This window comes from Aulonocara sp. 'chitande type north' Nkhata Bay, linkage group LG4 (genome assembly GCF_057382095.1).
Source record: "Aulonocara sp. 'chitande type north' Nkhata Bay isolate Kocher_YH1m ecotype deep benthic linkage group LG4, A_spYH_male_GT1.1, whole genome shotgun sequence".
Taxonomy (NCBI): Eukaryota; Metazoa; Chordata; class Actinopteri; order Cichliformes; family Cichlidae; genus Aulonocara; species Aulonocara sp. 'chitande type north' Nkhata Bay.
The window spans coordinates 35,122,503-35,143,310 of NC_141347.1; the positions used below are offsets into that span (position 1 = coordinate 35,122,503).

The window sequence follows — 20,808 nt, forward strand, 5'->3', positions numbered from 1 at the left end:
TTGTTTTTTTCACGTGTGAATTTTGTCATTTTTGTTTTGCCAACTCGGGACTTTTCCATCTTAAAAATTCGACAGTGCAATTGCTGAATAGTACAACAAGCCGGTGCCTCCTTCCCTCTTGTTGTGTTGACCTAGAGCGTAGAGTTGTACCCCGACGCTGACATTGATTCTCATAATGTATAAATAGTAAATGTAGCGCTGCGGACCGAAGTTTCAGAGTAAATAATCTATCCTGAACCAAATATTAGGTAAGCTAGCCGCATGCTGCAAGCTCTTCTCCAGGGGCATGTTTGGCCTCACAAAAGCACGTCTCATCTAATTGCTGTGTTTTGTTGGAGAATCCGTCTCAAATTAATACCGACTTGTTGAAGTTGAGATGTGTGAGCACCCTTTACGAGAGCTGACTTGGAGCAGGAGTTTGCTGGTCATGACAACAGGTCTGATTCCTGCCATAGTCACAGTGAGTAGTCAGCTGCTATCCAGAAGTGAAAATCTTGGTAATTTAGAAACGTCTGCATGCTTCTGCCATGCGGTCCCACCACGGTAGTTTGCCCATCTCCCTAAGCAAACACAGCAATTACAGGCGCTGTCAGTCACTGTCAGATGTGGCATCAGTGATCAATCCAGCTCATTGGGCTCAGGACATTAGACATGGATATACAGTACATGCAAGGGAGTTAAACCCTCCCCGCAGCTCCCTGGCCTGCTGTTCATACATGCATCTGTTCACTAAAACTGACACTTTGCCTTTTTAACCGCTAACAAAACAGCATTGTCCCTGCGCTTTAGGCCATCCTCGTGCGGTGGTGGTTGTGGTGTGTTCCAATTCCAATTCCTTTAAATAATGATGGGATATCATCTGTTAAAAACACTGGAGTGAAACATCAGGTGTTGGCATCGCTGCTTCAGAATGAAACACTAAGGTTTATTTCCTACAATGGCCATATCACGGCCACACACACACACACACACACACAGGCAACACAAAACAGGCAGAAATTGGGGCGGAAGAGGCAATGATACCATTTCCAGATGGTGAATTCAGTAGACCAGAATGCAATGAAGCAACAATACTTTTTTAACTATGTCCCATTTGTGACACGGTTGTCTTTCTTCACGTTTTAACTACGCTCACAGTGAGCACCCCAAATCTGCTTGAAGTAATGACTGAGGCATGTCGGCACATTACGCGCATGACTGGAAACTGGAGATAATGAAAACGGGAACTCCTGACACAAAATTCCCATTTTTTAATATTCAAAGGCAGTCGGTGCATATGATGCGCCAACCGTGTTCACCTCACAAAGGTCTAACTTTATTTAAATTCTGTTTGTATTTTCCTGGGCGCACTAGACAAATCTATATATGGTGGGATCAGTGGGAAAACAATAACTGAAATAGCAGTGGAAGGGAGTAGTGGGTAGACCAGAGGCATAAATGACAAGACAAAAATAACTCCTGGAACACTGTGAGCCCCGCAGACAGATGGATATAGGAGTATCTGAAGCAGGAGTTTTTCCTGTAAGTGCACAGTTATCACAGTGTCAAACCACGGAGGAAAAGCGCTGTAATAGCCCCATTCTTAACTTTATTTCATTGTAGCTTCTGTGCATGCACATTATTCTCATCTGCCCCTGTCGCCCTCGCACAGTACAACAGATAGAGATCTATAAGTACGATTGCCAGTCTGGAGGGAACCAGAGGCGAAAGGGGCTTTGTTAGGCTAGCGGTCCCCGCCTGCACGGCTGCGCTCCTGCATGGGTAAAGAAACAGCTTTACACACTGACCTCAGAGCTGTTGTTTAATCACCAGGGCATTTTAATGGCTTGTCAGAGTAATGAAATATGGTTGGAGGCTACCTGGTGCAAACATTACGATAAATCCCTCTCACACAAGCCTATGCAGGGCTTAATGGTTATAAATCATCACTTTGGGGAGAGAAAAATGACAGCTATTAAAATAATGAATGGGATGATTAATTTTTCACATTAAAGATTAAAAGCTATGAGAGGTATCATCAGATATTTGAGCCGCTGTAAACGTTTGAAAGTGAGAGCTTATTTTCCGCACTTTATGAAGCCCTCCGTTTCTTCACTGTCATCCAAGTTTCTACCCCGTTTTTTTTAAATATATATTTATTTTTATTTTATTTTTTCTCTTTTCTCTGTTTGCTGGCTTGGTGCGCCGCCAGCGCCGGCATTCCTTACACCTAATTTGTGCTCTTGTAAAAGTGCTCTGAGGAAAAGCCTTGAAGAACACTTATTGCTTGAGGCAGTACAGGACCCTCTCAGCCTCTCTGCAGGGGCTCCTCGTGGCTCGCGCTGACATTATTTCATACCTCTAAAGCTGTCATACCTATAGCCTTTCACAAGAAGAATAAGAAGAGCTAGCCAAAAGTACTTTGCTTTGTTTTGTCATTTATTATTTATTTTTTTTGTGCATTCTTGTCTCTTTCCAAATGCACATCTGTTTTGTTGCTGGTGAGATTAGTCAACTTTCTGCTTTATGTTGAACAAAGGCTGGATGGAATCACACATGCTAGCTGAGCTGGAATAAATCCCCATGTATAAACAATCTAACACAAGCTGTCTCTATGTCTCCATCAGATCGCTCCCAGGAGAAGATTTGTTATTGGACATACACAGGAGTGACAAATTATAGGAAAAAACATGAACCATGACCCCGACAGTGCAGGGATCGGATGGCTCTGTTATTCTTTGTCGGGCATGTTGCTTTGGGTCTACTTCTCCCTCAGAAGGGTCACTTCAAGTCAATACAAAGTTGCTCTGAGTGATCTCCTTTTTAACCAGTGATGAAATGAATGGCCTCTTCAAGGATGACAATACTCCCATCCATAGGGCGCGAGAGGTCACTGAAGGGTTTGATGAGTGCGATAGATTTATGTGAATCGTTCCTTTTGGCTTTCATACTCGCCGAGTCCAACACAGTTGAATGGGTTACCAATCACAGATTGTGGACTGACATTTAAAGCTTAGTTTCAGTGCCAACCACGCTCAGCTTTATGAACTTTGGTGCAAAGTAAAATCATTACTGCTGGTGTGATGCGCTTTATTTATCAACGTGGTCGCAATGCAAAAAATGTAACATTTCCTCTTATGACTGTGGGACCTGCCCACAGCCTGTGGGGTTGAAAATAAAGCTAATGCGGAAACACTGAAAGCTGTAGTTCCTCAGGTGACCACTTGAGGCTGGTTCCAAAAGTTTTCAGTCTGGTACAAGAATGGTTTCAGCCTTTGTAGATTATTTCATAGAGGTCAAGTGAAACTTCGAGTTTATTTGAGTTTGAAGTCGGGTCACTTTGATAGGTGCATAGCAACACAGGAGGCTGTAGCCACTAGCTTTACGGTCAGCCTCACCTCTGCTAGTCTGAGTCACCAAAGTGGACGCTGCTGGTTCCCTTCCGCAGCAATTATCTTACAAATGATGTGGCTGCCTTTTCAGTAATTGTACTAACAGCCTGTCTGTCTGGCAGAGCTACAATTAGCTGATAACTGTCATCAAGGTATAGTTCATTCTAGTCAGTTTGACCAAATATCAACAGTCTGGCTTCGGTACTTTTATGCCATTATGTTTGTGTGGTGCACTTATCATACATACAGACTATACACCAGAGGTCTCCAACCTTTTTTGTGCCACGGACCGGTTTATGCCCGACAATATTTTCACGGACCGGCCTTTAAGGTGTCGCGGATAAATACGACAAAATAAAACTAGTACCGGTACCGAAAAAAAGAAAATTTATTCATAAAACATGTGAAAAGACCAAGGAAAACCGAGTAAACGATAAAAACGATAACAAAATAACGCTGAAAACCGATAAAAACCCTGAAAACTATACATTTCACACCTGAGCCTCAACTCTCGTGGCCCGGTACCAAACGACTCACGGACCGGTACCGGTCCGAGGCCCGGGGGTTGGGGACCGCTGATTTAGAAGAATACTCCATTAAGTCAAATTGTGGCATTTAGTTAGAACAAGCAAGGCAAGCAGTACTTGCCTAAAAATACACATTAAAATGTGTATTTTAGAAATAAAGCTATTTGTCTACTTCAAGCTCCTCGCCTGTCAGTTAATATGTAAATCCAGCTTTTACATTGCTGCCAGCCTGTGGCCGCAGTCGGATGTTGTTGCTGAAAGCTGTGCTTATTTCATTTTCATGAAAGCAGCTCTGTCAGGTTTGAGGGCGTGTCCGTGACTGAAGCTGAGTAAACTCGAGGCTAGTAGTTTTTTCCTTCAGTGGTTTTGGATAAACTTCTGACCTTTGAGACGAGACCAGAGTGTGAAGCAAGCTGCTGCTGGTCAGCTTTCACTGCTCTGAGATTAGCTATGATTTGTGCTTGGTATGCTAAGACATTAGCATTAGCCAATTAGCTAACGCTAGTTAGCATTTGTAAGTAAACAGGCTTCAGAGATTTAGCGTCGTAACCTTGGAGTTTCCCATTGTTAACCGCTTTGGCTAACATGTATGATGTAGAGAAGATTGAGTTTGAGATTTTTTTTAATAACTCCGTTTATAAGGAAAGCTGTGACGATGATGGAGAGGCAGCAGCTCTGACCATGTCCGGGCTAATAAATCAGGCAAGTTAAGCAGGTGCAATCTCAGCAGCACTTTCAGATTAGCATCTACTAGGATACCTGAGTGTAATAGGTTTAACCAGCTGCTTTGCTAACACTCCACATTCATTTTTCATTTATATTTTGAATCCACTGTGGATATTAATAGTTAACCATGTCACACACTGATCCAGCCTTTTAATTTAGCTGATTTTTTAAATTATTATTTTACTGTACTGTTTGAAGAGACCTGTGATTTGGAACAACTGTGTGTTTCCTAGATATGTGGCTCTCACAGGACAGCCACTACAAACACATGATTTATAGAATATGATGCTGGGCATTAAACAGACTATAAAGTATTTAAGATTAGCTCAATGTGCAGCAGTAATATTAATCAATTTAATACTGATGCGGAACATTTTCCTGAAGAACAATCATTTTTATTTTGATATTTTATGCACAGTTTCCCAATAATATTGTTTTATGAGTGGTGAGGTGTTTTCATGGTGTTTTATTGCTTCTTTTCCTGAAGAAATTGTTTAGAAATTTCTCCAGCACTTTACATTTTCAGCTTATACTTGGTAATATAGTAGATTTGACTTTATTTAACTATAATAGTAATAACATTTTACAATTCTTCAGCCAGGAAGGATTGCAGAAAGGTGAAGATGTCCATGTAGAGTGAAGACAGACAGCACAAATGGTATGTTTTAATCTCATCCACTTTATCTTGTTAAATAGGTAAATACTTTTTGTAAAAGGTTACGCCTCTGTACTGGCATGAGCAGTGCATTAAGCAATGATGAAGACGACACATCACATTTGAAAGAACGTGCTCGTCCCAGTAAAACACCTGAAACATGGGGAGTCGACGCAGAGGTGCACTGAAGCTGTTCGGGCAGCGAGTGGTGCCCCAGCACCTTAAAAGACACTGGATGTCGGCTTTCCCCTTTAATTTGTCACCATACATAGTCCTAATTCAGCATTCACTTCCAGGGGACTCGGTGCATTGTTCAAACATACATCACCCAAATTGCGAGGCAAAGATTAGAGGGGAAAAGCATAATTAGAACATTAATAACCATACATGTTGGGTAACATAAGTAATTGAGTTTTTATGATAAATAGGAACGTAAACAAAAGGCAGGAGAATGAGAGGTTCATTTAGATACTCCAAGCTGGGTCTCAGCAGAGACATGAATGCAGGCTTCTTCCACTGTTGCCCAATTATTTCTGTGTTTCCAGGCAATGATAGCATTGCTTGTCCATCTGCAGCCTTCAAAGGGATATTCAAATAGTCTCATTGAAGCAACGGCGCCATTTGTTGGCAGGGAATAAATTGTTGGCTGGAAATTTTTTCATCCTCCCGGAGCGAAACCAGGTATTTGTGCAGTTAAAGTTATTTACAAAGTGGTGCGAAATTTTAAACGACTCCCAGCGATTCCGCGCGTGCCTGTTTTTCCCCCTTTGATTCCTGCCATGTCAGTGTGTGTGTGTGTGTGTGTTTGTGTGTGTTTGTTTTTGGTTGCTTTTTCATATGCTGTCACCAGAGATGTGTGCGATGGCCACCCACACCTCCTTCATGTTCTTCCAGCTCTTTCTTACCGTCCGCTAATGATCCAGGGACACCGAGTAGGGCCGCTGAAACAAAATGGCCACCTTAGCTGCCCACTTATATCTCAACCCTCCCCTCTCGAATCAATTCTGACATTTCATTCTGCCCTTATAGAAGGTAATGGTGCATTCAGAGGTTGTTACCGATAATGTTGAAACGGTATTGCTTGGTTTCATTGGATAGATGTACTGTAACCTCTGCTGTGGGATGGCTCCAGCCTCTCTCCACCTTGTCTCGTCCCTTTTTTTGGGGGGTTGGGGGGTTTCTCCGAGACTGAGATGTTGGTATTTACCGGCTCAAATATCTCTTTTGGCACAAGTGGGAGCAGCGTTTTTCATTTTTTTCCTGTTAACAAATAACCAACCAGTGTTTGTATTTTCCTCCCACTCTTGTGTTCACACAACATGAAGTGAAAACACCCTTTTAAGTCAGCTAGTCAATATGCTGTTTCTAATATATTATTTACTGCCTATGGGCTGTATATCTGAATGCGCTAAACAACTGTTTCGGTTTTGCAGCCATAATCATGTAGAGAGAAATCACAGAGCCAGATGTCTGGCCCTCGTTTTACAGCGTTTATGTTTTCCTCCGAGTTTATGTAAAATTCATCCTTCCCTGTTTTATTTATTCCCCCGTTTTCACTGACTCAACAATTAGTCAATTCCCAATCAACAAGAGAAAAGAAATTGCTTTTAATTACTTTTGATAAATGACAAATTGTGTTGGCATGGCTCCCTGCAAATGCTTAATCAGGTGCTGGGCGGGGTAGGGAGGCGGGAACCAGGAGAAGGGATTTCTGCTGGGATGAAATCAATGCGGTTTCTCTGCGGTTCACCGGCTGGGCTTCTGGGCAACAGCCAACCAGAGGCCTGCGAAGATACACAAGTCAGCAGAAAAACCTCCTGCTGCATGAGAACAGTCACCCACTGAGGCACAAACATGCAGGAACATTCAGATATATATGCTTTGTGTATTGGCTCTGCATCTCACACACACGGGATGTAACGTCTGACAGCATCGAGCGCCGGTGATTAATACCAGCTCTGCAAACGATGCACCAAACGTACTCGGTGTAATTGCGACATTGTTTTTTTGATCGCTAAATTCAGAGTGCTACTTTCTGCCGTCATCACAACTTATTGCGAGTGACAGGAGACGTCTTTAGAAACCTCGACTTAAATGGATTTCACTATAACTACTTCCTGGTGAGCAACAGCTGGAAGTCTTGTTGTTGCAGTGAGGTTGTCAAGTTTGGTGCCACTGTACCTGTGAAGAGACTAAACAAAAACTTGCACTTCCTCACTGTATCTGGCACCTCATGCTAGCTGGAGATGCTACGCAGCAGGACGAAATGTCAAGAAACGGCTCCAGCGGCTCACGCCCCTACAACTACACATCATTGTCTTTACGTGGAAGTTGTGCGAACGTGTCAAACAAATAAAATGCTCCTTATTTATTAGTTATTTTAAGGTGTTACTAGGATTTGGTGCTTATTTAAGCCTTCACAGAGACGAACTAATCACTTCTCCTCATCTAACTAGACGTCCCTTTAACTATCCATTAAAGGGACAGTTCAGTTGCAGTAGCATATATGCATCTAGCCTGTTTTGGAGACTGTAGAAAGGTTATAATAGAGCCTGATGGCACTGGCCTGATTTTGCACCAAAAACGAACATGAAACTGAGCTGCTTGGTAAAAATTCGTGAACCTTGTTTTGAGGCGTTTCATGCAAGAACTATTTACCGATTGCATTCAGCAACTAAATGAAGGCTTCAGCTAGTTTGCACTGCTGCTAAACCAAGGTGTGCACCATCTACATCCTGACATTCTGTTGGAAGTGCAAGCCTGGACTCAATGCTAAATGCACGCCCCCTTCTGCACAGTAATATGGCTGGGGGGTGTAGTTGGGTAGAAAGAAAATAGTTCCTGCGTGAAACTGCTCCCAACAGGGTTTGTAGATTTTGAAAAAAAGTAACGCTGCTGAGGTTTTCAAAGGATTTTTTTTTCTTTGAGCATCACACAGTGAGAACCATCCAGCTCTACAGGCCTGAAGAAAAAAAGTATTTCCCTGTGAATTTTTCCATTATGTTATCTAAAAAGGTGAAAGTCTCTAAATATTACCAGCCAAATGTCTTTGTGAAGTAAGTGTACACTGTACATCAGGTGTAGTCGACATATGGGTGAAGTTAATATCGCTGAGGTGTTTGTAGCACACTGACTGCGTTCACCTGTCTTCTTCCACATGTCATGTTAGGACTAACCTGAAACATGCCTTCATGTTTAGGATATATTTTTGGATTTTGGATGAAAATCTGCTGTTACAAACATGATTTCTTTCACTGTGTTTTTCAGATTTTCTGCACGCGTCACACCGATGTTGTTATTGTGAAATGTTTGATCACCGTGAAGCAAAAGTGTGATATTGTGACAGCTTTAGTATGAAGTAGTAAAAGTAGACGGCTGAATTCTGTTCCCTGTTTCATTAGCGCATAATTAAATGAATCACCTCCTCTCGCTGCTGCACTCTGTTTTCTAATAGGAGCTTTCCTCTCTTCTCCATTTTCAGGATTCATCAGCACCTGTGCCAACAGCAGCGAGTCGAGTGACCCAGCTCCAGGCCGACCGGCTTCACCTGTACATGGAGACCCCCAGCTGGGCAGGTCAGACTCTTAACTAACCCCCTTCGGACCCCCCCTCCTGTTGGTCTGTTCTGTTCTGGTTGACTTTTTTTTTTTAATCTTATCTTATAGCCAAGTGGAGTTTACACTGAGGTAATTTATCCACAGCTTTTCCTGAGCAGAGGTTTAAGTTGTGAACATCATCACTGTGAACATGCTGCACATTCTTTGTCTAGTTTTGGATTTTTTCCTCCTGTTTTTGGCTTCACAGGCTAAAAGATCGAAACCAGATTTTTAAAAAATTGTCTTCAAAAATTATCCATAGGAAAAAAAGAACACTTTCAGTGCTTTATTTTCATTGTGACATTTTTTTTAAAGCATCTTATTCTGATGTTGATTAAAAACACACTTTACTAAAGTGAAGGGACAGATAAAATTCCAATGTTTTCAGCTACTAGAGAAGAGGGACTGGGATTACCTCTCCAGTGATACAGCTGCTCACATCGCCCCCGGTGATGTATGCATGTACTCCGGGGGCTGTTAGAGGTCTGTGACGTAGGTCATGGATGTGGTTTCATGTGTATCAGAGCACACGCACTGTGCAGCTGGGGATGTTCAGGGAAGCAGCACACTTCAAATTCAACCAGGGAGTGCAATAAAATGATTCTCAGGGTGGTACAGCATTAAAGTCCAGCTTGGGTGGGGGTCACAAGTCCCTGTTTAATGCCACTCTGTCTGCTATGCCAATCCTGACCAGTCAGTTTGAATTAGGGCATTTATTAATATTGTAGGTATTTGTTTTTTATTTATAAACCATCTCAGCCCATCCACCCGACGCCCCTCTCGCTCACAGCTGCGATCACCACGTTTTAGTTCACTGCGCTGTCGCTAACTTTGTAACTTTAGAGATTTAGCTCCTACTTGCAAGACCTAGCAAAACAAATCTGCACAGTGTCCTCCTGCTTGACAACAACGTCTTGCTCACCTTGCACGGGAACAGCTCTCTCCGTCTCTCTGCTGTGTCCGTCGGGTAAATGAACAGCATGTCGGAGTGGTGCACAGCGGGAGAGAAAAAAGTAAGAGCTTCTCTTTCATCTGACTTTCTCTCTGAGCGATCATATTATATACAAATATAATAGGCTGTATATAAAAGATAGATAAAGCCACTGTCATATCACTGAGCCTTTGTTGCTGCCTTTCGGAGACAGAAGTCAGCGTCACATTCCAATAAAACCTCTCCCAAAGGCACCGACGCGGCAAAGGCTGTCGAGAGGTCCAGTTCAGTGGCATCAGGTGCTGAAGGTGAGGCAAAGCAAACTGTGATTGGGTGCAGTGTGTTAGCAGCCTATTTCCTAACTTTAATTAAAAGGAATTACCTTTGTGACAGCTGTTAAGAGAGAAAACCTGTTTTGGTACCCGACTCCAGCTTTTTTGGCTTTTTAACACCTCGTATTTGGAGGCGAGCGCTACAGGCATCCTTTGCATCTCCATCACATTACAAGCGCTGGAATTCGTGTTCACGAACACAAATTATGAGTTATGATTTTGTGGCTTTACAGCGCAGCAACAACTCGTCTGCGTGCAGACAAAAAAGAAAAGGAGAGCGAGACCTTTGCCACTTATTGTGGTTTTTATTTCAGCGGTCGTCACCTTTCTTCACTCCAGGGGCGAAACACTCCAGAGTTTGAGGAAACAGCTTCACGCCCTTTCGGTGTGAAAGCTCTCTCACTGCGATAAAGGCTGTATGTATGCGCGTCCTACTCTACCCTATCCGGCCATATTGTGCTGATGTGCGCTGGTTAAGTAGCGGAAGACTAGAAAAAGACTCTTATCCATATGCCTGAGAGCCCAGGAGTCGGTGTGATCTCTCCCCAGATGAAGCTCTCAGCTTCCTCGCCCGTCCTCTGCGGAGCCATATAGCAGGTGGCAGCGAGGATCAATGGGCCCCAGCCATTACCTCCTCTCCACTTCATATCTCCAGCCTCATCTCGGCGGGGGGCCCGCGGGGCATGCGGCGCGTCTCGCTGCAGCACACCGGGAGAAATAGGGACGTTTTCCATTAGTCTAATTGCTCGGTTATAGTTCTATATTATTGCCGTGATCACCACTGTGGCTCGGTAATGACGGACCTCCCGTGACCCCACGTATAGCTGGTGGGTGTTATGTCTCCCCCATCACCGCCCATCGAAACTCGGCTTGCAGCGGGCGTGGGCGGAGAGAACAAACTTAACGTGGAGATGAAAACAGGAGGATAAACAGCCCCAAAAACGAGCAGAGCTCTTCAAATGTTTTGATGCAAGTTTAATCAAATAGCCTCAGCTATTTACATTCTCAACAGGTGCTGCGTTTGGCTGATTTATGGAATAAACACTGGAGTTGTAGTGCTTGTTCATTTGCCTCCGCTAAAAACTGGCAATATGGGGCTAATTTGCAATAATTTGCTGCTGCTGTGGCCACTGGTTAAGAATGTTTATATAATCATGATATAATAAGAAAAATGAAAATGAGTTTTTCATGCAGTTCAGGCCCTGTCAAACACAGCTCACGGACCCACTAAATGATAATTACATTCCTCAAGCATAGTATTACATTATACCCTCTTACATGGACTTTGTTCACGGTAAATGGGGGAGTATTATTTTCATTTTAAGGCGATCCGACCCGGTATTATTCCCACATCTGAGCTCCCTGGGTACAGTGGAAGGTTTCCCCCCATCAGCGATTACACGAGAAGTCTTCCATCAGCGAGCAGATGAGGTGAGGATTATAATGAATTCATTTACCCTCAAAGACGCTGCCTTTCTTCTTTGTGTTTGTAATATCCCATTTGCATACCTCGTATGATCGGAAAGCTTTAGTTTAAGCGGCGTTGGGCTAATCGGGCCTGAATATTTCACAGCTGACCCGTAGCTCTCCCTACAGGTCAGCGCATAAAAGCTGCTTCCTGTTTTGGGTTTCCTCTCATACAGTCAGGATTGCTGCTTATTATCTGGCCTCCCACTCCTTAGAAGAAGAAAATCCTTGGCCGCCGTGATTCCTCGTTTTTAAAAAAAATTTCTTGTGTGTTTTTTTTACAGGTTTTTTTAAGTGAACACGCTGCAGGGGAGCGTGTTCACTTAAAAGGCCCGCTGATGTAGCAGAGCTTATTAAACAAATAGGCCAGAGAACAAGGCCACAATCACTTTGAATCATGAAGGAGGTTGCCCATCTTAAAGCAACACTGTATCAAATATGAAACGCTCCGCTAACAAGGTGTGTAATCTATTTTAATCAGATCATATTTTATGAAACAAGGAGAAGGTTGAACTTAAGTAAGAGAGAAAGATGGAGATTCCGAGAGGGGGAGCTGGGGATTGTATTTTGAAATCGAATGTGACGGCCAGGGACCACGACTTGATTTTACATGCATGGCTTTATAATGAAGCCACGGCAAATGGTCAGTTATGGTTAACTTTAGGGGGAAGCTGGAGCCTTGCTGTAATGGGAGGCTAATTCAGGGCCCATAACGCCTTGACAGGCTGCGGGAGCCGAGCTGGAATATGGAGAAGGATGTAAGTTGCAGGCTCCAGGGCTGAAGTTAAGGTCTGTATTTGTCTGCAAATTGCCACGTTGCCTGAGAATATAATGGGGTCAAGAGTGGCGTGGCATATTTTGTGCGCGCAGACATACTGTCATAGAAATAAACACAAAGCAGCGGCACACAGCCTCCTGCCGAGAGACTGGCCAACTCACTCGAATCAAGTGCACAGGAGCGACTTGGTGTTGTCATTGCAATTCGGGCCATGATCATTTTTTTATGCCTTTACACTGACTGAGTTCACAGGCGAGTGTTTTCAATCATGTTTTTTTTCTTCTCTGCGCCATAAATTGTTTCAGATCCTGTGACACGACTAGACTTGGTTATGAATACATGAATATATATACACTCACAAGACCTTAGGTAGTGCCACTAGTCAGACGAGATAATGGATGCAGAGACGTTATATACTGCTCCGGGAGCCACCACTTGTTAGATAAGATCTCCTTGGATTTTAATGATTAGAAGGAGGAAAAGAATGAGGCTGAACATGTTTATTTCTTCTTCCTTTTGGAGAAGTAGAAATCCTCTGCTTTTACGGTGAGTAATCACAGTGCTCTTCGGTCATCACCACACCAAATGTCTGCCTGCATTACAGAAAAATATGTGCTCCTCTTTATCCAAAAATAAATAAATAAATAAAATGCTGCTATGGGAACTACTGCAGATATTAATAGATGTCTAATAATAGTTAGCGAGGTATTATTCACCGCTCTGGAAAGCACCACTTGTTGGAAGAGAAACTCCTCTGATATTAATCACCGTGAAGCACAAAGAGAAGGCATTTAACACCCCAGCGTTACAAAATGAAGATGCTGTTGTTTGCGTCGTGTTATAAATTTGTTGGATCCTGAGCGCGCTCGCAGGGCCTCTTTGCCGCCAGCATCGGGGCGATGCGAGCAGGGGGAGAGGGGGGGAGGAGGAGGAGGAGGAGCAGAGGAAGGAAGAGGAGGGATGCCTGCATCTTTAAAAGGTAGATGGAGTGAGGGAGCGGGGCGGATGGGTGGCTGGCAGGATTGTGCTGACGGCAGGGCTTTGGTTCAGAGCATGCCCATTAGAGGGAGCCATAAATCCTGGGCTCTCTGGGCCGGGCTGTGTCAGCAGTCCACTGAATGAATTGATTTTAAACGCCACTGAAAAAAAGAGAAAGTGCAAGGGGGGAGAGTGAGAGAGAGAGAGAGAGAGAGAGTGACTATTTAATTCACCCTCCGCCAGAAGCCCACACCCCGTTCCACCCCGCTTCTCAATTCAGGACTGCTGCTGAAAAGGGGGAGGAGAGAAGTCTAGAAACACTGAAACTGTCACCAGCAACAAGCCCAGGGCTACGCGGCCCCCACATGTTTGATTTAAACAGGAGGGAAACACACAAACCAAATACATAATCTCAAATTCCATACAGCATTTGTTCTCCCACCCCTCTAATTTTTCCCTCTCAGCCCTCTCCTTTTATATCTCCACAAGAGAAATGAGACATATCGTAAAAAAGAGAGGGAGAGAGAGAGAAAGGCACCGCTGCATTTGAAATTCAAATGTGTTGGATTTTGAAATTGATGTATGTGTTTATTCATTTACGAGCAGCATCCATGTGTGCATGCATTTATATATTATCAGCAGCAATGAAACGCCGCATAGAAGCCCCGTAGCCCGTCTCTCTCCCCCGCGTGCCCCCTCGCCTTTGTTTCTTCCCCGAGCTGAAGCCGCCGTTATGTTCAGCTTTGCAGGAAATGTGTTTGCGAAGAGATGCGCGGTAAATTGTACACGAGGACCAGTTTCACTCGGCCTTTGTTTCGTTTTATCTAAACGTGTAGCGGCTTTCATTTTGTCTTGCTCTGTGCCCACGCCGTGACACCGCCCCCTCCACCCTGTTTCCCGTGTACTTACCTGTTAGAGTGTCATCAGACACTGGTGGGAGTGCACTGCTGCCCTTGTAGAGAGCAGTGTTACAAGACCCTCTAAGGATCTAATCTGTATGAAACCTGCAATGTAAGTGGAATATAAGGCGAGGGTAGGGCGGGTGAAATCGATATCATATTTATCATATTCATAAATATGCAAAAATTGATCACGCCACATTCACCTGAAGCGGAGCACCCGTGTCTGTGGAAATAAAGGAGCCGTTTCTCACTCCTTTCATATATTGTGCATGGGTCTTGTTGTGTATTAGGCCTTTTTATCTTTAATATTGACACAGAACTTAAAGCTGGAATAACTGATTTTTTTTCTACTTTCTTCATTAGGGGGCAGAAAAACTCCACAGCAAACTGACTGACACGTGGCTCCAATGTATTATCAGTTGACTAACAAGGAGACTGAACAAAACGAGGGGCTGAAAGAGGTTAAAAGTCGGGGGGGTTGTGACAGCTGTGGGGCCGTCATGCTGGAGGACCTACTTCCTTTCATACTGATTGATTTTAATTGCTAATAACTGATCACTGGAGCTTTAAATGAACAGGATGCAGAAACCGAATTTCCTAAAAATTCAAATCTCTTCATAACATTCTGATATAATGGAGGGAGAAGGAGGGGCGTCTGGTGTGTGTGTGTATGTGTGTCTTTGGGGTGGGGGGGGGCATCCTCTCTGGCTCATTACGCTGTTTAAAGAGCCGGCGCCTCCGAATCACCTGCCCGGCTCCACGCTTCAAACAAGCTCAGCCACCAGGGATCATACATCAACTTCTCCATCAGTCCCCCGGCTTCACTTTTTCACTATCCGGCTGCGAACACATGAGCCCCACATGCAACCCACACGGCGAATGTGGGAAAACAGATAGGATCGCTCGTTGAATACTGATCTCACGCCTGCTGCAAAAAGCACAATAAATTAGTTACAAAGCAGCTGTTACGCTGTTACGTGCGTTATCCTGAATTTAATCGAATACCTTTGGTGGACTCGCAGCATCCCGGGCCCTGTTTGTGGCCCCGGCATTGCTAACACACGGCTCCTCTGCATGTAAAAAATACACTTTCTCATGCCTAATTACCCACGGGCTAAGGCATGAAGAGGATTCGCTGCGTATTACTATAAAGATTGTGAGGATATTTCACTTTGAAAAATGGTGAAGCGCACAGGACTAAGGGCTTGATTACAAGGAGTGGGGCACACAGCCTCTACATCTTCCTTCCCTCATTTCAATTATGGCTGACTGGAGGCACGGTGCTGCCACCGTCCTCAAATAAAACTAAAATATGATAAAGCTGAAATATCAGGCCCAGGACTGCGCCCAGCCTCGAGCCATGTGAGGCGCCGATCCTCGGCACGTAATTACAACATTTGCCAATATTTTTTTGACGGGAGGTTCAACATGGATATGAATGAAAGGGGGGAGGAAAGGCATGAGGAGCGTTCATGACACGTGATAAAAAGCACATTTCATTCTGCCCTCCCTATGGATAACAGGAGACATGCCTGCATAGAGCTGTCTCTGTGTGAGAGGGTATAGATGGCTGTATTACTTTTAAGTTGCTAGATCATTACTCATGTGAAGATGCATGAGCGAAGTGCTGCAAACATGAGTGCTGAAAAGAGCTTGTCATGTCTAGTCATACGTATATATGGATGCTTAAAAGAAAAAGTGTTCCTGTTTTTGAGATAGCACCCTGCTATTTCACAACAATCCAGCTGCTGTAAGCAAATATTTTTTCAATGGGAGGACAAAAAAAGTGCTACAAAGCATATTCTCTATTCAATTCATGTTTGCCCTTTTAAGCGCTGGCCTTTGCAGCCCCCTGCAGACGGAGGCGGTGTGCGATGCGGCCGCTTTCTCAACGTGACGCACCGACAAAGGTGGATCTCCTCTTCCACGGTGGCCTTAACACCCCAGGCAGCCAGGGTGCATCCTATGTCAGCATTAATCACAGTCTGGCATGCCTGCCATGTCGCCGGTGCCACGCGGGGTCAGTGCTCCGCAAAGCTGGGCATTTGTAGGAAATCCCGGCCAGCGTGGCACGGAGTCTCCCGCTACACCGGATGCACGAGGAAGCGAATTGAGGATTTGCGCGGAACGTGATCTATTTAGGCCCGGTTTGGTGAAGCCACAGCTCAGAACGTAGTGCGGCGATTAAAGCGAGCAAATACGGGACCTGACACGTCTGTGTAACCTCTTTATAAATCCTCTCTTATGACTGCGCAGCGCTTCAAATGAACAACACCAGCGTGGCCCAAAAACAGGTGTAATGTAGGTTCTTTGTTTCTTTTTTTTCAGTATCGATTCAAATTTCAGGAAAAACGAAACCCTTGAAGTCGGCTGCCTAACATTTATGATTTCACTCAGAACTGAAACATTTTCGCTGAAGTGTATATAATAACATTTTCCAAGTATTCATTCTTCTTGGATTGAAGTACACGTTATATCATTTTGTAGATCTGATCTTGGTCATTAAATGTGGGGGGAAAAAAAGTGCGAAGCATTTCCTCTTCTACACTGAACTCGCTCACTGGAGCTCTTCACATAAAGAGTCTTCAGCTTCTTTGATGTGTGTGTTTGAACGTGTTTACATATCTTTGTGGGGTCCAAAAATTGAAAGTTTACCATGCTTGTGGGGACCAACTGGCCTGTGGGGACAAAATCCCGGTCCCCACAAGTTAAAGGCATTTTATGGACTCAAAATGTGGTTTCTGTGTTATAGGGTTATAAATAGGTTATGTTAGGTTTAGGGTATTAGATGTCCCCACAAAGATATGAAAACACGATTCTGTGTGTGTGTCTGTGTGTATGTGTTTTGTTCTGTTGTTATTTTTTTTCCCCCTCTCAGTGTTGAAGTGGCTCCAGCACCTGCTTTTCAAAGTGAAGGAGGAAATGTTTTGCAGTGGGAAGAGCTTCTGCAGCAAAATCAAGAACGATTCCGCCCCCTTCACTCGTCACAGTGTGGGGGATTCAATCAAAAGTCTGCCCTGTGACCTGTTCTCAGAGAAACAAACAGCCAGCAGAGTCTCCAAAGACCAAAGCCATCAGAGGAGGGCGGCTGGTGTGTGAGCTAAATCGTGGCACTTTTCTGAAAGCTTCCATCATAGAAAAATTGTGAGTTGTCGCAGTGGAGAGTGACTAGCATGGCGCTACATTGATACATTGATGCAGTGAATGCCTTGGACAGTGCAGTAAAAGTGCTGAGGTTGAAATTGAGCTGTTATCTCTGGCATGTATCACTAGGGAGGCAAGAAGCAGAGGTGCAAAGGCAGTAGCCTGTTTGCTTTACTGTTATTGCCTCTTTCCTCATGTTCTGCCATTTTAAATGAAACGCAAAGTTTATCTTTTATTTTAACAAATCCGCTTTGCCGTTTTACCGAAAATCCATTCTCTGTTCTTTTTTTTTATACAGTGCACAAAAAGAGGGAGGTCACAGGATTTTCTTTTGGCCTATAGGAGTATATGTAGCAGATTTTAAGCTATCATTTCTGCCTTATCTTGAAATTAATGAAAGTAAACATAAAAGAGAACACGGACGTCTTCACAGCCGAGATGGATAGATGCCACCACAGGTCAGAGGGATTTTGGGTAAACTTTCCCTTCAGCAGACCTATACTGAGGTATAACCACCTTAAATGTAAGCAGCTGATATTACTAAAAACAGACGGCTGTGCCTGAGAAAATTGGTGCATGTATCATTTATTTATGTGTTTCCAATTATTTGCGACTCTGGAAAACACAAAAAATTGTATTTAAAACAATAAAAAAAAGTCCTAGTTTTGGTGCGACATGCATTTCAACCATACATTGTTTCTTACTGAATATGAGTCTGGTGCATAATCAGCAGCTCATTAGTGTTTTGTCCCCATTTTCATCTTAACCTTCTATTAACAAAAGCATACATAAGCTGTCCTGGTATGATGAGGATTTAATTGAGTGTACAGTAAACAGCGGCTTCCTGGAGCAAGAAATAAAACTCATTTGCATTAAAGTCATTAAATGATATTAACATCAGCTTAAACAATGTTGTCCTAACACAGAATTTTGTATATTTTGGTGAAATGATGAGCCTGAACTGTGTGCCACTGAGCTTAGATTCGGGGAAATCTGCTTACCACAAAAAGTTTCTTTATGAAGCAGAAAAGCTTTGAGATGCTGTTACAGACATGTAAGCTGAGAGCTCCCACACTTATAAATTCAGTATCACGTGTGTTTGCATTGCACTAAACATCCACTTTTGATCAAGTGAATATTTATAGGTAATTTATTGAATTAGGTCACTTTAATGTTTTACAATGTGGGCTGAAGCTTTTGTATATTCCACCTATACTGTTCACATAGCGTAGTCTGCATGGCGACGATTTCACTAGTACACGTTTGAAATTCCTCACCACAGTTTACTCTGTTGGCAGATATACATCTTGGTTTTTTTTTTGTTCTTATCTTTGTTTCGGCTTTATTTTTTAACACCTATTTCTCTGCGCCAGCTCTCGCTGAACAGGAATACATAGGAAGTATTTTATTTGTACTTTTATCTGCAGTGTTGATTAGATAGTGAGTAGGACGAGGTTTGTTCAAAACAGCAACTCTGAGCAGCAGAGTGGTGAGAATCCCACACTGCTGGAATTAATGCTGTGGAAATTTACCATTTTTATTATACCACTGTAAATTTCCCCGGAGAGCTGTCAGAGTACAGGTATTTCCCCACCTACATCAGTGCTTTTATTTCTTGACAGTGACAGACCATAATTTGTTTGTAAATGTAATATTTTTCCAGTATCTTAATTTATTGTACTTTAACTATTAAACAGTTATGCAAACAGGGAGGCGAGAGTTGCATTCCTAGTCACAGAGCTTGATTAATCAATTACCGTTTAGAGTTAAGAAAAAAGCCCAACACTTTGCAAACAGCACTGGGGAGCACTGCGGTTTTAACTTTTAGAACCACAAACCCTTTTAGAGGCACGGGCCATAATGGTGAGGTAAACAAATGCATCACAATTATTTTGACAAAGATGCATTAATGTTCAAAATGCTGCACATAGCACTTTATAAAAAATCTGCTTCAATGCATATCATCCTAAAGTAGACAGTGAGTAATATGCTTGAGGCACAACGATTGGTTGATGTGACATTGCAAGATAATGACAAAAATCAACAGACTGGTCTTTAATGACGGAACAGAGATGCCATCCTTCAAATTCCGGACCTCGGCATCTTCTCTACACGCGAAGTTACGCTTTGTTTTTTCCCGGATCCCAAAATAAGTTTCCTCGTTAAAAGTTGTAATATGACACTTGTACGTCACGTTTGTCTCCCTGGGGCGCGGCGAGTGAGGGTAGGTGCAGGTGCCGGTTCTGTCATGCCGCACCGACACCCCCGTGAGTAATCTGGTGCATGATAAACAGAGGGTCGAGGTGTCACAGGAACACCTCGGCGACTGGCACAAGGGTAATTACTCTTCCTGCGTGGGTGCAACTCAAAATTTTTGAACCTTTTCTTTCTCCAATCATACTTGATGGATTGAGTGGGAGAAGGCGATCATCTGGTTCTTAGCAGGCTCACTGAGCGTGGTAGGCCTCTGTTGATTAATGATATCTGCTGCAAGTCACCAAAAGCGGAAATTAAGTATTTCTGTTTAAATGTAACATTTGTCTCCTTTGCTGGTGTTGAGAAAGGCATTTGTCAAAATCCCCGGGCTTTGGCGATAGGTGGATTTCCTCAGGGAGCATGCTGGGAATTACTCCCTACTTTCACATTAATGGCATTCAGTGTTCCTATTTTATACCTTGAATCTACTTTTCACCCTTTAACCTCTGCGGTGGATTTTGAATATGTAATCGTTCACTTTTAAAAGCGGTCGGCCGGGCGGCAGTTTAGGATTAAGCATGTCGTAGATTTTTGCAGAAAGATGAGGAATGACCTTGGCCGTGTGATTCCCGATGGCATCTCTGTCTGTGGTGGGCACACGGGAGGGGTTCTGGTGGTTTCACTGGTTGAGTTGGGTTACCGTTTGTGCTGATGGCGAGCCCCTGCCACGCTGGAACGGAACAGACTCCGGCTCCCGAGGAGACTAATGGTTACAGGGCCTGGCCATCGTCCAGTGCTGCCCCAGCCACTGCCTCTCCCGTCGCTGGGATATCATTACCTCCAATGTGTTACATCAGACTCGCTTGGTCAGGCTCTGAAACAGTCAATACTCCACAATTTAGAAAATCAGCCAAGTTTGCAGAAACAAAGAGGCAATATCGGAAATAAAGACGGATATATAATCTGACGCCAGGCATTTTTTCATGCTGGCTGAATTATTTGTTGTCCGGAAGGTGGGGATGAGGAAGGGGTAGAGGGGGAGGAAGGAGGGAGGGAGCCAGGGATCTGTCAGAGGTTAGAGGAGGTGGTCAAACGGCCTGAATAAACGTGCAAATCACAGTGCCCAACCACTGACCCTCCCCGTCTCATACAAGCAGCCTCTACTTTTTCCATCAATGGAAATCTAATTGCTTGAAAAGCGATCA

General features: G+C 43.7%; 1 protein-coding gene across 7 annotated transcripts in view; it reads left to right on the forward strand.

The window, feature by feature from the left end:
• The window catches only part of LOC147333167 (RNA binding protein fox-1 homolog 3-like), a 434,532-nt gene that overhangs the window by 213,563 nt on the left and 200,161 nt on the right, over positions 1-20,808 (forward strand). For all 7 annotated transcript variants that reach the window (XM_086290156.1, XM_086290157.1, XM_086290154.1 and 4 more), the window contains one exon: positions 8,761-8,854. In XM_086290156.1, the coding sequence (XP_086146282.1) occupies positions 8,833-8,854 (22 nt within the window). In that variant the 5' untranslated portion in view covers positions 8,761-8,832. The remainder of the gene's footprint in view (positions 1-8,760; positions 8,855-20,808) is intronic.